Here is a 17,122-nt window from a genome sequence, read left to right as displayed (position 1 = left end):
CCAAGTGAATTATTGAATCATTAAAGTTGGAAAATACCTTTGAAATTATGGAATCCTGCTAACCTAGTACTGCCATGTTCACTAGTAAACCATGTTCCCAGGTACCACCCCCAAATACTTTGTTAACGCTATTGGGGAATGGTGATTCCACCACTTCCTTGGGCAGCCTTTTCAATGCTTGACCTCCCTTTCAGTGAAGACGTTTTTCCTGATATTCAATCTAAATCTCACCTGGCACATCTTCAGGCCATTTCCCCTTGCCCTGTCACTTGTTACCTGGGAGAAGAGAACAACCCCCTGGTTACAATCTCCTTTCAGGCAGTTGTAGAGAGTGATAAGGTCTCCTGTGAGTCTCCTTTTCTCCAGGCCAAACACCTCCAGCTCCCATAAGCCTTGTGCTCCAGACCCTTCCCCAGCTCTGTTGTCCTTCTCTGGACACGCTCCAGCATCTCAATGTCCTTCCTGTGGTGAGGGGTCCAGAACTGGACACAGGATTGGAGATGTGTCAGCGTTGGGTACCGGGGGAACAGTCACTACCCTGGTCCTGCTGACCACGCTATTTCTGACACAGACCAGGATGCCACTGACCTTCTTGGCCACCTGGGCACATCCTGGCTCATGTTCAGCAGCTGTCAGTCATTATTCCCAGGTCCTTTCCCACTGGGCCACATTCCAGCCACTCTGCCCCAGCCTCTAGCACTGCATGGGGTTGCTGTGACACAAGTGCAGGACCTGGCACTTGGCATTGTTGAACCCCACAGCGTTGGCCTTGGCATATTGATCCAGTCTGTCCAGATCCCTGTGCAGCACCTTCCTGCCCACCAGCAAATCAACACTCCCACCCAATTTGGTGTCATCTGTGAGCTGACCGATGGGCACTCAGTCCCTTTGTTCAGGTCATCAACAAAGATGTTTAACAGGACTGTCCCCAGTACTGAGCCCCGGAAAACACTGCTCCTGACTGGCTGTCAGCCGGATGTAACTCCATCCATGGGTGTAACTCTGGGCTTGGCCATTCAGACAGTTTTTTTCCTAGTGAAGATATGCTCCTTCATGCCATGGGAAGCCAATTTCTCCAGGAGAATATTGTGAGAGACAGTGTCAAAAGCTTTGCCTCACCAGCTAAGTGGGCCATTCCTGATAGTTCCCTGGTTTCTCCTTCCACTCCTTCTTGTAGATAGTTGTCGGATTTGATATATACCAGCAACTGGGACCTCTCTGGTTAGCCAGGACTAGTGCCTCAGACTTCTCCACAGACTTGGTGTTTACATCAAATTTTCTCCAGGTGTATTTACACCAAGGAAACAGCCAGGGAGTCTAGAGCACTGCAGATGAGGTGCAGCTTAGCTTTCTGTGTGTTTGAAGCATGGAGCATGCTGAAATGAAAAGGATGAACCAGTTCCCAGTGCTCCTGCCTGGCAGTGAGGAGATACAAGAGAGATACAGGAATATGTGCACTGGGTGGATGGAAAGTACAGAGAGATGTTAGCTCCAGCTCCATCCACATCTAGACACTGACACTAAACTGCATACAAGGAGAGAATTAGGTTGTTCAGAGGATGCTGGAAGAATGGAGAGATGCCCAGTATGCATGCTGGTAAGGTCACTGTCCTCTGCAGGTGGTGGGACAGAGAAGTCAGTGGGACAGTTCATCTCCCCTCCCTGCAGGGATGATGGCTGCAGTGCTGCAGTGTCCTGCTCTCCTCCTGCCCTGAAAACCCTCTTCCCAGCTTGGAGGGAAGAACAGCCTTGGCAGAGTGGGATGTTTCAATGAAGTAACAGTCTCTGTTTTTAAAGAATGCTTTATTCACTACATCCTAGAAATGTACCATAAATGGAGCAAGAACTAAATAAACTCAGAGGCTTCTGACAATACAGAGAAGAGAGATACAATAAAATATCTAAAATATCAGCTCTTATGAGAATAAGGCACACTAGCTTGGTTTTTTTTTACATATACTTTTTTTTTTCTTAGAATAGTTTGTTCTTAACCTAAAGATGTTCACATTTCAAGTTATTAGACTTACCTCAGTAGTAGTGTACATGAAATGGTTCAGAAGTAAATGTCAAGACAGGAATGGGCAGGAGGCTCAGCATGACCTGGCTGCCTGCATGCCTGGGTCCTGCCTCCATCCCTGGGTACTGCCTGCTACAACCCTGGCATGGGCAGCACCCACTCTTGGCTGGGGACACCTCACGGTTTTCCCTCATTGGCTCCTTTCTCTTCCTGCCACCTCTGTGACTAGCAGGTCCCTTGTCCTGCTGCCAGGGAGAGGATTAGTGGGAAGAGAGCCATCACCCTTCCTCTCTCCTCTGGGGATCAGCCATGGCGTGGGGCTGGAAGTGGGCCAAGACCGCTGGACTGCCTTTTCCTGGCCCCAGGGCTGTTTGTGCATGGCCCAAGGACCCACGCTGCTTTTAGTGTTGAGCCATGTGAGACCTTAGACTGGAGGAGGCAGTGCTGGACTCTGGCTGGGTGCTCGCCCCTCGGGCTTTGCCCAGATCTCCTCCTCTCTCGCCTACACAAGGGCAGGACCTTGGGGCTGAGGTCTGGGTGTGCTTTCAGATGTGCAGGTACAGACAAAAGTTTCCTGGGAAGGGGCGTGGAGGGGCAGAGTCCAACCTAATGGGTAACCTCACAGTGCTTTTGCTAATGAGTTGACAGGGTCAAGGGGAGCTCAGCTTGTCTGAGCAAGAGCACCTAGAATACAGCTGCTCAATTTTGAGTCAAGCAAAAGCAGCGTATTAAAAAGGTCACTTAAGTGAGCTCAGTGTGGTCTGGAAGTGGTTCAGTTGTCAAAACGTGGCCAATGTGAAACCCCTTTGGTATGTACTTATACCTCAAAAACTAAAGGAACATTGTTTACTGACTCCCTGCTTCTCACCTTTTGTCACCAGACTTGTGTTTGTAGAGCTGATGCACTTCATACAAAGGGCAAGATATTTTTTACCATTTTACTCTATTTTACATTCACTGCACTACTAAATAAAAGCCTTTAAACAGGCCACAAAACACTGCAAGAATATATTTACTTCTTAATAAAACAAACTTTTTTATAACATTGCAATAAAAGGTTTTGTTTTGTGGCAAACCACATACCATGTAAATTTGCAACATAAAATGACTTTAAAAATGTATATTAAAAGATATTTACAAGCTCTATGTCTTAAAATCATTGGGTCTAATCACTCCCACCCCTGATGTGCATGTACAACTCCAGTTGCAGAGAAGGGGAATTAAGAGTGGAAGGGAGGCTGGGAGGGAGGCTAGCCCTGTTTCACTAATTCCAGTATCACTACCACCCCTAGTATCTTTGAAATTTCTCATGGAACACGATGGAGCAATGAGTAAGTAATGCTGCACATCCTCTTGGCGAGAGCGTGGCTACTCTTGCTAACAGCAACACACGTTCTCAGTCACTACAACATATACTTCAAAGAATAAAATGAAGAGCATTGAGAAAAAGCCTTGGCTTTATACTGGATGAAGATCTAAGTCAAGACACCTCGCGTGAAACATCAGCTACTCGTTTCTGTACATGCTGCAACTACAAGCAGCTGCAATAAATAGAAAATCCAGTTGCTGAGGAAAACTTGGAGCCTTTCTTTAGCTAAAAACAAGCCTGCAAATCACACTGTGAAGAGGTATGTGTGAGGAGGCTTTTTTTTTCTTTTCTCTTTCTTCCAAACAGGCAATATTAGTTACTTATGATTTCAAATGAGAATGAGCAGATTGTATTAATGCCAGCAAAAAATGCAGAGGTCTTGCACATTTTTCAAATTGCACTTTCCAGTATAATTTTTAAATAAGATACTTGTTGTTTTCTTCTTAAAAAACAAAACAAAACAAAAAACTAAGGTATGTATTCTTTAAATATTGAATATACTCTTCAAAATATATTGCTAAAACTTTCCCTAGCTGCTCAGGTGTGCTTTTTAATATATAGCTGATATATTATTAAAGGCACTACAAAATAGACATCTCTGGAGTGCAGATATTACTAAAAAATAACCTTCATACCACAAATATATTGAAAATATAACTGCTAAAAAAAAAAAGACCCTATGCAACCCTACTGCAGTGCATATAAATGCAATGCACGTCAGTGGTGGGCTGGATGCACCGAGGTCCTTTGGAAATGTATGAATATAGGCATGTTAAATTTTTAAAAATAGCCTAAAAAAGTTAGTGAAAACTTCAAGCATAGAAAATATTTCAAACATGTTTTTCTATGACATTCTTCACTTTCTGCATTGTTTTACTAAGCCCAAATGTTTTCTCTTTCGCAGACAGTTCTTTCTTCATAAATAGTAAAGTGTTCCTTCAGTGTGTGTTTCTCCGCCACCCTCCTCTGCCGACAGTTTCAGTACGTCTGGTAGACGTCGTGGATGGGCACCTGGATGGTGGCGGCTGGGAATGCCGGGGGGATGTAGCCGGCGTACCCCCCGTAGGCGGCAGCGGCCGCGGCAGCATTCTTCTGTAGCGTGGCTATTGTGGCCGTGGCCGCGGCAGGCGCCGCAAACGGCACATAACTTGTCCCGTAAATCCCAGCGGCCGGGATCCGCTGCACGTTGGGAGTCATGGTGTACACCGGTGTGATGGGGCGACCCTGGAAGGAAAGGGTTCAGACCTCAAAAAAAGGACTTTGTTGCGACATCCCGCTGCCATGCCCTGAATGGCAAACCCCCTAGAAGGGAAGGAGGGAATGATGGAGAGGGTAGGCAGTATGTGCCCTGTTGATGGAGAGTCATGCTGTCATGGGGGGCTGCTCCCCCCCTCCCAGTCTGGGTCCCCCACAGTGGGGAAAGCAATGGCTCTACGTGCATCTGGCAGGTCAGATGAACTTCAGGGCTCTTGGGCACTGTGACATCCTCAAGAGCATGTCCTGAATGGAAGCAGGGCAAGAGACTAGGCTTTCCCCCCACCTTGGATATGCATAGCAGGGTGTATGGGAAGCAGGATTTCTGTGCTGAGCTCACCTGGAAAGGAGGAGGTGTTGAGACAGCTGGTATTACAGCAGCAGCTGCGGCTGCTGCGGCGGCTGCTGCACTAGCTGGGTCCTGCTGGACAGCTATAGGGTTGATGATGTGCTCAACAGTGTGGATTTTGCCATCTTCCATCATCTTGGCTGGTGGTGCGGCCTGAAACATGGAGTACTGGGCACCAATGGCAGGGATGGCCACTAGGAGAGACCAGACATGTTAGATACATCGGAGAGAGTTTCCAGGACCTCTTGTCAAAGACTCTCCCTCCCAGCTGTGCAACTCTCCAGCAGTGATCCTGTGCTGCTCTTATCAGGGGAGGTAGCCTTTTGTGCAGGCAGGGGACCTGGGGCACCTCTCCCCTCCCACGCATGGGAGCACCATAGCTGATGCACAGTGACAGGCTCAGTGCTGTTTGGTTCAGGATTTTTATCCCATGCTCCTGCCATGAGTATCCTAGGGCCAGAGTCCTCATGGGGACTGGGAGTTGTGACCCAGATTCACACAACCCCTTCTGACCACTGCTGTCCTTCCCTCTGGCCAAGAGTGTGGCCTGAACACAAGGGGTAAGACTGTGCAATGTTCCAGTGAGGTCCCTGCTCCAGCTGTTGACATTGAGGAATATGCAGCTGCCATAGGAAGAGCCAGTCCAGGACAGAAAGCTGTGGTTTGTACTGCAGAAGTTACAGGCAGCAATGGGTCTGCTTTACATGCCAACCTTTGGCCAACTCTGTGAAAATACCAGCTCTTTTACCAGCATTTCCCAGTACTAGCTTGGCTAAATATGTTTTATCCCCTCTGTCTGCTACAGGATCAATCTACTTAATGACATTAAAAAAAACCCAAACAAACTTCTCTTTAGAGGCAGCAATGGGTCTGCTTTACATGCCAGCCTTTGGCCAGCTCTGTGAAAATATCATCTCTTTTACCAGCATTTCCCAGGACTAGCTTGGCTAAATATGTTTTATCCCCTCTGTCTGCTACAGGATCAATCTACTTTATGACATTTTAAAAAAACCCAAACAAACTTCTCTTTAAGGAATTCTCCCTCATGCCAAAATTGGACAACATGATGTAACTAGAGCCATGGTCTTTCAGACAAAGGGAGAACACTCTGGTCAGAATAATAGTGTTAAGGATAGTGAGTCTGTACATGGTCCAAAATGGAGCTTCATGACTTGCTTAGGGAAGAAACATTCTTTGCTAAACATTCCCAGTAATGACAATAATTGCATGTGGCATGGCAGTGTGCACTTGTAGCCCAGAAAAACCATCTGTATTCTAGGCTGCATCAACAGTGGTGTGGCCAGCAGGTTCAGGGAGGTGATTCTGCCCCTCTATTCTGCTCAGGTGTGACTCCACCTGGAGTGCTATGTCCAGTTCTGGGGCCCCCAATATAAGAAGGATGTGAACCTGTTGGAGCAGGTTCAGAGGATGTTAAATGAGATGGAGCGCCTCTGCTCTTAAGTCAGACTGAGAGAGGTTGTTCAGCCTGGAGAAAAGATGCCTCTGGGATAACGACCATAAAGACTGGAGCTTTTCAGTACTTAAAGGGGGCCTATAAGAAAGACTTTTTGGTAAGGCCTGTAGTGATAGGACAAGGGGTAACAGGTTTAAACTGAAAAAGGGTTGGGCATAAGAAAAGAATTCTCTATAATGAAGTGATGAGACACTGGACTGGTTGTCCAGAGAAGTTTTGTGTGGCTCATTATAGGAAGTGTTCAAGTTCAGGTTGGATGGGCCTTTGAGCAACCTCAAGTTTCTCAAAGTTTAAGACATCTCTGCCCATGACAGAGGCATTGGATTAGATGATCTTTAAAGTCCCTTCCAATGGAAACCATTCTGTGATGCTATGATTTCCATCATTGCCTCATATTGCACACTTCAGCATTCAGCTCGCTTTTTAGCAGTAAGGTTGTTCAGAAGGAAAACAAAGTAATCGATAAATAATGGATGATGGACTAAGAGGTGGCATTGGCACTTACGGGAGGTGCAGCCACTAAGCCAGAAATGAAACCTAATATGAGTATCCTAGGTTTGTTTCTGTGCAATGAAACTTTGCAATGTTAATGTGTGCAGTTATGCCTGGTGGAAGGAGGTGACAGAAAGCAGTACTCTTGCTCTGATCCTGGAGACTGCAACAAGGAAGATGATCAACTGTCTTTCAGGCAGAGATGTGTCCTCCACCAGTGGACTACCACTATTTCCTCAAGCAGAGACCCCCAACTCATGAGGTTTTCAAGTTCTCCTTTTACACCAAGTCCATCTGGTCAGGTCAAACTGGTTTTATCTTTGGTTTAAATATCCTGATAATTTCTCACCAAGGCAAAGAGCTCACATCTGCAATAACTTTTGGCAGAAAAACAGTAGGAGGCATCTGGGGTATTGGGGTGACCTCCCAGGAGTATTCCAACTATTTTCAAAGAAATGAGCTTTGAAGTTGGTCTAAACAGTAGGCAGGAAACCTTGCAGTTTCTACTCCTCTGTTCTGGTAACATGCTTTCAAAGTCATACCCTCTTAGTAACAGGGGTGACTCTTGCGTGTGGTACCTCTTATTAGATCAGCTGATCTGACAGGAAAACAGACCAGGTGCTTCTGTGCTCAGAGGCTGTGCTGGAACCATACAACAGGGGAAGGTCTGATAAAAAAAATCTGAGTCTCAACATACTTCAAGCGTAGAAACATTTTGACTTGAGTAACATGCTTTCAAAGTCATACCCTCTTAGTAACAGAGGTGACTCTTGCGTGTGGTACCTCTTATTAGATCAGCTGATCTGACAGGAAAACAGACCAGGTGCTTCTGTGCTCAGAGGCTGTGCTGGAACCATACGACAGGGGAAGGTCTGATAAAAAAAAATCTGAGTCTCAACATGCTTCAAGCGTAGAAACATTTTGACTTGAGCTTCAAGCTTTTGTTAGGCAGTCGAATGAAATATAGACACCACTAATAAGCATGCATTTCCAAGCTCACTTTTCAAGCATCCTTTAGTAATACTTGGAATTCCTAAAGTATCTTTGCAAACACACATAGCGGTAATATTTTCTGGTGGTGAGTGGGTAGTTTTCTCAGGAAGTCTGATCTTTCTCCAACTCTAATCTTAACAGCCTTCCTTTGTCACTAGACTTCAGATATTGTCTCATCCAGCTGTTATGAGGAACTCTTCACAGACTTCATTAGATGCAAGCTGTAATTTTCACTGACATAAATGAAACATGTTTTGGGAAACCACAGTAGCTCTATTATTAAGCAATGCTTACATCTTGCCATTTACAGTTTACTTGGAAAGAGAAACGGAGAGAAGACATCAGGACTTCAGGATGGGGTTCCCACGCCCTTCAAGAACCTTCTTCCTCAGGCTACTTTTTCAAATAAAAATCTTTCCAAACAGGATCTTGAGGAATTGCAGAGCTTCAGCTTTCCTCTTGTTCACTTGGGAATGGCAAGGGCTGGGTACTCAGCTGACAAAGCAGCAGAAGGGGGCAGTCCCTGCCCCAGCCCTTGGACTGGCCCATCAGAGCCCAGCAGAGATGAGAGCACTCCTGCAGGCATGGCAGAGCTGTAACAATGGACCCCGAGGGCTCCCTGCCTCGCTCCTTCCCCATGACACTGATGGAGATGGAGGAGCTTGCCTCACCCAGGGACTTTCCTGCAAGGGAAAGCCCCAGATCCTTTTCTCCGCCTTGTTCCACTGGAGCAAGATGGACTAAACAGGGGAGGGCTCCAGTCTGGCTGGAAATCTAGGATAGGAATCTCCCAGGGTGAAATTAGCATTGAAGACATTAAAAGAGAGGAAAATTGCTCTTAGTCACCATGTTCTGGTTTACAGGAGTAGTAGGAGAGGAAAGTCTACTTCCTGTTAAACAAATGCAAAAGGGGAGAGGAGTGAGTATTGCTTTAGTCGTTTTTATGCTGGCCTGAAGGACTCCCAAATATTTGTGTCCCCTATCCCACTGTGTGCCTCTTGTGTGAAGAAAGTCTGGCCAGGGCCAGGAGGCACTCAGCACAAGGGAGCACTGAGCCCCAACCCTGGGGCCATCCCCATTGCTGCAGTTGCAGTTGTGGACTGGCCCTGGAGGGGTCCTCACATGCTTGAGACAGGGCTTGCAGTGGGGCCCTGCCCACCACCCCTGCTTTCCTCCCCTCCTTACACATACTAACCTGCTCCAGGCTTAATGGCCACTGGATTGACTGCAGGTAACTCCAAGTTGGGAACCAGTTCAAATCCTTTCTCTTGCTGTTTTCCTTTGCCTTCATGGTACCTGCTGTAGATTCCACGGCCGGCGGAGTATCCCCCCAGGTAGGAGCCCCTGGGACCCGGAGCTCTGCTGCCAGCTGCACCTCGCCCTCTGCCTCGTATGCTGCCTGCTTATGATAACAACAGAGAAGATGGTGAATAATGGAGAGTGACAGCCCTGTGGGGAGCATGAGTGACCCCAGGCTGAAATCTGGAGGCTTGCACTTAGAAATGTGGCTGCTTAAGTCAGCATGATTGAGTTTTAGTGACCCTGCTTAGGAAAACACAAGTGCCTAAGAAGCATCAGGTAAGCCTATGCTTGTTTAGCTTTTGATGTTTGTGAGCATATATTAACTGCTCATTTATATTGATGGAACTCTTGTGGCAAGTGTTACAGGCTCAATGCAGTCAGCAGAGAGTGAGGGGATCCTCTGGCTCATTCTGTGCATTAGGAACAGCTTCTGCTTTCACCTGTCCTCCAGAAGAGACCCAACTTGTCAACTGCCTGCAATGGAACCTGCCGAGATGGCACAGCATCACACCTGCCCTTTAATCAACTTTGTCCCATGACTGCATATATTTTCATGTATGTTTTTTAACTGTTTTCTATGCTATTTTATTAGGTGCCTATAACCCATTTCCAAAAATATTGCCTTTATTTATCTTAGTGACTCCACATATGTTACGACAGTATCTTGAACACTGCAGTATTGATGTACTTTATGATGGTCTGCTTGAACATTTAGACTGTTACTCAACTCTGTCATATTTTATTGCAAGTACAAATCTGGAAATTGAGAAGAAGCTGAAATTCTTGAACAACTAGGGTTAAAAATACTTCTCGGTTTATGTGGGTGCTTTAAGAATATATTTATGCTAAATTGCTTCTTCTATAGAAATACACATCAAATGTCAGGAAACTGTAATTCCTGTAAGTACAGGATAATTGTAATTATAATACCAGTTATAGCTGTTAGGGTTTTTTTAATGAATAAGTAATTTTTGGTTAATTTTTAATGATTGTAACTGATAACTTTTTTTTAAAGTATTTTAAAGTATTTTTAAAGTATTTTAATTAAAGTATACATAATAAAATAATTATTTTTCACCCGTGATTCCTTCTGCTTGTAGTTCTCAAATGACTTTATGAAGGACAGCATTGCTGTCATTTTAATGTGGAAGGTAAATGACACCTAGAGAGCTCCTAACTAAGGCTTTCCTTAACCTCCTTCCCTTTGGATAGGTCACCATACCCATGCCTCCAGAGCACTGTGTCATAGGATCCAGCTCTTTGAAAGGAGACATCAGATGATGGAATCCTTAGACTTGCTCAGACTTAGTACATCACTCATAAAACCCAGATCCCTCTGTTCCCCATCCCATGCTTAGTTTTCACTTATTCTTAACCCAATGTTTGATACCTCTCATACTATCTTGTACATTTGCAATTATTTATGGATCAATATACTTTGTGTAGTCATAAACTAAAGTAAGACCAAACAGAAATATGACAAAAAGGCCTATACAAGAGTATTAAGAAAAAATTGCGTGGCACTAGCTGCCCTTTGGCTGAGGCAGACCTCTGGCATCAGCCTAAGATCAAACCTGCCCATCACATCCCCTACTTGTGCTTACTAACCTTTCACAAAGTAATCTCTGTTGGGCCCGATCAAGGCGTTGTATGGATATCCATAGTACGCTAGTGTGTATGGATCACAAGAGTAAACATAGTTAGGTTGCTGGGTTACTTCGGAGGTTGCCGCAGCCCCTCCTTTTGCTGCTTTCTGGTAGCGAGTGTATTGCTCCTTGTCTACCGGCTTGGCCAATGTAACCTCCAGGCACGAGCCCTCTAGTTCAACACCATTAAGGTTGTTCATGGCATGAATGGCATCTTCCCTGGTTGTAAAGTGCACAAAGGCGTAATCACGTATTTTTTTCACTCTCTCCACACAGCCAGGGTTAAACTGACCAAACACCTTTTTAATGGTGTCCTCTGTGGTCTCAATCATTAAATTCCTCACATATAAGATTTTAACAGTCTCCATGACATCTTCGTCCACATCTATCTCTGGTTCTGCCCAGTCAACAGCAATTTGATGTCCCCACAGTTGGATCCTTCCAGGCATGAGTTTTCTCCTGGCCATGGCTGCTGCTCGATGGCTCTCATACTCCACAAAGGCAAAGCCTCTGTTCTTCATCTTGTCTGCGGCGCTGGCATACACGATGACATCCAGCACGCCTTCTGTCACCTTGGCAATCTCTTCCAGGATCTCCTCTCTCTTCTTCATCTTGGGAATGCCTCCGATGAAGAGCCGGCAGTTATCCACGCTGCAGCACACACCCAGCAGCCTGCCGGGGCGGATCTCGTAGTTGTTCAGCTCCCTGACAGCCCGCTTCGCCTCGTGCTTCTGCGTGTACATCACGAAGGCGTAGCCACGGTTCTTCCCATCAAAGTCCATCATCAGGCGCATCTCGTAGATGCGGCCCACGGACTCGAAGACAGGGACGAGCTCGTCTTCGTAGACATCACGGGGGATTTTGCCCACAAAGACCTCGCAGCCGCGGGGAGGGTGCAGGCCCTCCCAGCCGGGAGGAGGGCCGCCGTACTTGCGCTGCCCGTTCTCCTGGATCATGCTGTACCCAGTGCGGGCCATGAGGGCCAGCAGAGCTGTCTCGTTGGGCGCACCAGCAACACCTTCAGGGACTTTTGTGGTGGCCACATTAGTGGAATCATTGCTCATCCTTGCAGTGGAATCTTCAGCGGTCATGGTGTCAAACTCATTCACAGCGTGATAAAACCTGGGCAAATGAAGAAGGAAGACACTCGTTAAAATCTATTAGCTACCATGAGAATTCCACCTCTCTCTCTCATTTTCCTGTAGCTGTTCTGCAAGTTTGTTTTTCAAACTGGGACTAAGGCTGCAGAAAAACAGAGGAACAAGCCACACCAGCCTGAAGAGTGATACTGCAGGAACAGCGCATCCTGGACATAGGCAAAGCTCCTCTTTGAGGGAATGGTCAAGGATCACCTGCCCACACATCCCAGTCATCAAGAGCTGCTGTCAAAGGACACCAAAGGCACATAAATGATACCACCAAGTACCTCAAAATCTCATGACCTTTGAGATCCTCATCTTCCCTTTGAAACGGTAGGAAGGAGATGACACAGAATTGGGAGAGAGAAGATACTGACAGGAAGCCAAAGGTACCCACCTACAGAGCTTCTCCTCCCTCTCAGTCACTCATCAGTTAATCCATTTACTCTTGAACAGCAAAAACATCAGGTGCCACATTCCATGGTGAAAAGTGGCAAATGCATGAGAAGCACCAGACAGTTTCCATTTGATTGCAAACCCTTGCTCCTCTAGACCTTTGCAGTAACTGTCAAGTAGGAAATAATAAATACGCTTTGGCAGCAGGGGTGGGGGACAATTCTTGTTTTGTGCAAAGAGTGATCTGACAAGCTTTTGAGTTGCCCACTGCTTGTGCTACAATGTCTGATGTGCTTGTCTCTTCAATTATTACAGCAGAACTCCACAAAAGCTGAAGAGAATCACTCCTTTATGAGAGGCTGTGCTTTAAACCAAGCACAGCACTGCAAGCCTGCAAGAGGAAGGCAAATCTCAGAAACCTTATTCTGCATTTGAACACAGGCAGAGAGCAGGAAATGTCGACATACAGGAAATGACCATGTTAATAACCAAAACTGCATGACAGTGGGCTTTCTTTCTGAGCACAATTAAATGAGACACCTTGGACTCTGAGAGTAGTTCGTTCATTGACTTTCAAAGCTGCAATGGTCCACCAGACAATTTAATACAAGTGATTGTATATGACATGGACCATTACATTTTAGTGTTATTTGCACATTAGGTGCTATAGCATTTGTCTGAGTAAATTGTATCTTCCACAAGGACCTTGGCTGTATGGAATCAGAGAGCTGTGGACCCTGCCACATCCCTGTATGTCTTGTTTGCTAACCACTCCACCATACAAGCAAGTGCACAGTATTTCTCATGAGAATTTCTCTGGCTTTTGCTTCCAGATAGGATTAGATAGACTAAAGGGTCTTTCAAAACTTCTGGTTATGCCTTGTAGTGATATTTAAGTCACTTAATCATGACACTACTCCATCTTTTGAATAAACTTGCAGGCTAAGATCACAATTAGTCATTAGATAGACTAAAGGGTCTTTCAAAACTTCTGGTTATGCCTTGTAGTGATATTTAAGTTACTTAATCATGATACTACTCTATTTTTTGAATAAAACTTGCAGGCTAAGCTCACAATTAGTCGTTTTTTCACCTAAAATTATTGGGTTTTGTTATTTGGACAGTTCTCTAGAGCTTCAGCCTTTTTCACCTTTGCTATATACAGGGATGAAGATCATCCCTCCTTCTTCTCCCCATGTCTCCGTCTGGCCAAAGCCTGCTTTTTCCATCTTCTCACTAGCAAGTCACATGGAGTTGGGTGGGTTTTCTTTCAACTCTAACCTCAAATCCTTTACAGAAGCACCACTTGCTCTGGTTATGTCCCATGTAGCAGGCATGACTTATTTTTATTACTCTGAATGCCACAACCTTGCATTCAGCCCTATCCCAACTGCCTTTTGAGTGGATCCCATCTGTTGAATGTTACACAGTTGGCTCCTCCCCATTGTGTTTTACAACTCCATCAGTCTTTCCTTCACTGATTTATTTGTCATGACTTTCATTTATCACCAGTCTGTTGATGGAACTGTCAAAATACACTGACTCTTGTAGGACACTGCAAACCACTGCAAGAAATGTTCCCAATATCTGGGTTTGACAGAGTTATTTTTTATTTTAAATAAAAAAGGACGAAGCTTCAGAGAGATTTATTCATTCTATACAGTTTTCTTATTCATTGAGACACAGGTTTCTCTCTGTCCCATAATTGCATTGGTGACCACCAAGGAAAATCTTTCATTAGTGCAGCAAGCCCAACTTCACAAAAATATCAGCACAAATTTTAGGCACCAAAGTCTGATTGGTTCACAAAATGCACTAAAATTCTAGTAACCTCAGCACCTCAGATGTTTTTCAGTAAACCTCCTGAGCTGTCCAGAATTGTGCTGGTCTATACCCAGAGGTGCCTCTGCCCGAGCCAGGGAAACTCAAACACTGTTGAGCCTGGTTCATCTCCTAAGTGCATTTGGGATTGGGAAACCAGACCTCTGAGCTTTGGTCTGTGGTAGGACCTGATCCTGCATGTGGTTTTGGGCCGTGAGAGTTGCATGCTGATGCTTCTGAGCCATTTTAATTTAAAAATATGGAGAGCAGAGGAGAAGATAAAGAAAGTGGAGGGCAGTAAAAGTGATGCTGATCCTCAGGCAATACTTTACTAAACACAATTCCTTTGAAGCCAGATCTGTCATGGATAGCTTCTTGAACTGTTGTTGATACACATTTCTCTCAGATTAAAATATTACTCTTTAACAGTTAGACATTTTAATTTTATTCCTGAGAATTATTTGAAATTATTAAGAAAGTTAATGCAGAGTAAAACAGCTTCGTTTTTCACTTGACAATTTGCTTCTAGAAGTGTAACTTCACCTTTCTTGGAATTAAAATAAAGCTAGTTATACAAACACTTTGGTGGGAAATAATCATTACCTTTACATGGGCCACCTGTTGGCAAGTCAAGTACTTATCACCCCAAGTTTGGCTAAGTTTAAAAATTACCAATTCCATTCAAACCACCTGTTTTAGGTCAACTTACAAAATAAGTCCCTGTATCTCTGTTATCTGCAGGGCTCTGTGTCTGGGGCTATAGTCTGGAAAGCTACAGATTACTACTGGATTTGTAGAGTGAGGGGAGATGAAACAGAATGTCCCTTGACCTGCAGAAACCAGCTGGTAATTCAATGGTCATGCAGGAGATTACATGTTCTCCAGCACTTTGCATTGCACTGGAAAGGTGATTTCTCATATTGCAAGTTTTACATGAAGCTGCTTCTAAGTGCTGCTGGCCACCTTTGCTGCAGACACTGCCACAAACATTTGTGATAGTGCATAATTAAAAATTCCTTATGAACCTAAAACACATTTATCCCTATGTAATTTATTTTGAATCAAGATTCATGATCAAATGTGGTTTGGGGTTTTTTTCCTGTGCAGCTACATAGAGCTGGGTTTCATAAGTAAGTACTACCTAAGAAAGTTATAGAGCCATATAACCCTATTTTTTGTAACTAAATACACACTTAACAATTTGTTCATTGCCACGTTGTACAATCGACACCTTGACTAAGTTCATAGAATCAACAGCTTGATAAATGTTACCCGAACATTTATCATCAGTGATCATCTGTAGCTTGATGAGAAAATGCACAGGATGTCTGGTCTGGGAGCTCTTCTCTTCTTCTGCCTTTCTTTAAAACAGGCTACCAACACAATTTAACCCTTTTCAGACTGAAATGCAAACCCTCTCAAGAAAACAGTTTATGGAAATACCAATTTCCAAAGTGTTCAAAGCTGCTTGTGCATTTTTTAAGTCAACAGTCATGATAACATGCTACTCTGTGTTGTGGGTCTACACAGGGCATGGTCTGGTAATATGGGTCTAGTGGCCTTAATAACACCAAACTGATTTCCAGCATCCAATAAGTGAGATTAATGCTAGAAAAGGCAAAAATTTAATCTCCATGAAAATGCAGTGTCTTTTGAACTATAACTGCTTGGTTTCTGAGCTCTGAGGAGGAAGGCACATCTGATCTTGTTAACATAGATTCAAAAAAAGAGAGACAAACAAATATGTTTTTAACAAGCAAGGTTATGTTTTTAACAAGAAAGGTTATGTTTTGAAGCACTATCAGAACTGAAACAAGTCCTTGGCTTCTTTTTAGAAAAAGGTAAATCCTGCTTGATTGTTCACACCATGTTAGATGGATGCTAACATCTGCCAGCCTACCCAGGAGCGAGGCTTAGGAGCCCCTCAGTTCAGCATCTCTGTTCCAAGGACTCTTCCTTGCACAGGTGAACTCAGACATATATGTTGCACTGAAACCATTCAAATTTCACTTCACCTTGCTTACGAAACTCCCCTGCTGCCAGTAGGAAGGGTGTAAATAGTTGTTGCCCTAAAAATTAATTACCTTCTTTTTAAAGGTACTTATTTCCCACATCCCAGAATATTAAATGGCAAGCTTACAGTGAGTGACCCAAAGCATACTGTGAGCAGGCTGATTAACTGAGACAGGTATTTATTAAGCAGAAACACCACACCTTGATCAATAACAATGCAGGGCCAAATGGTGATGTCCCTTGTCCCAGGGCAAAGGCAGCTTGGGGCCCCATGCAGAAAGCAATGCCCAAAGTCCATGTACGAACTCATCCCAGGGTTAGTCCAGCACGGGCAGTGCCCTGCGAAGTTAGGCAGACACGTTCTCCTCTGTTGACCCTAGTGTGGTCAAACAGGCTTTTACAAACACAGGGACACAGCCAGCGTCCTTGTGCCTGTAACTGTGTGTCCACTTCACTCACGTGCTCCTACAAAATGAGGTTGTTTATGTCTGGACTTAATTCACCCCTCCAGTTTTGTGTTACATGGATTTAGTGGCATCATCTGTGGGTGACACAACTGCTGGCAGTCACAAAGCCTGGGGACAGATGCCAGCACCACCACAGGCAACAGGAGAGACCAGGGAGATGTGCTGTCTCTGTGATAACTGTCCAGGGAGGAATGGGGACGCCTGTGCCCCACCTGCAGACCCTGTGCTGCACAAACTCCCACTGAGCTGGCAGGGCGTGCCCTCATGGACTCTGCACAGCTACTGCTTCCTTCAAGAAACTGCCACAGTTTTGCATTTTAAACCACAGAGGGAAAGACAGTTGCTGAAATTTCAAATACATCCAGCTGGCAGAGGAAAATAACAGCTACT

General features: G+C 44.8%; 1 protein-coding gene across 5 annotated transcripts in view; it reads right to left on the bottom strand.

Annotated features, from left to right (window-relative positions):
- Positions 1-1,787: 1,787 nt before the first annotated feature.
- RBM47 (RNA binding motif protein 47) overlaps positions 1,788-17,122 on the bottom strand; it is a 76,395-nt gene continuing 61,060 nt past the window's right edge. For 4 of the 5 annotated variants that reach the window (XM_039699042.1, XM_039699040.1, XM_039699041.1 and 1 more), the window contains 4 exons: positions 10,859-12,018; positions 9,144-9,350; positions 4,981-5,183; positions 1,788-4,610 (listed from right to left, as the gene is read on the bottom strand). In XM_039699042.1, coding sequence (XP_039554976.1) covers positions 4,365-4,610; positions 4,981-5,183; positions 9,144-9,350; positions 10,859-11,987 — 1,785 coding nt within the window. In that variant the 5' untranslated portion in view covers positions 11,988-12,018 and the 3' untranslated portion in view covers positions 1,788-4,364. The remainder of the gene's footprint in view (positions 4,611-4,980; positions 5,184-9,143; positions 9,351-10,858; positions 12,019-17,122) is intronic. The other variant, XM_039699039.1, reaches the window with a different exon arrangement.

The sequence above is a fragment of the Passer montanus genome, unplaced genomic scaffold (assembly GCF_014805655.1).
Source record: "Passer montanus isolate IOZ18808 unplaced genomic scaffold, ASM1480565v1 scaffold13, whole genome shotgun sequence".
In the NCBI taxonomy this organism is placed as follows: Eukaryota; Metazoa; Chordata; class Aves; order Passeriformes; family Passeridae; genus Passer; species Passer montanus.
This window is presented reverse-complemented; position numbering and strand designations above follow the sequence as displayed.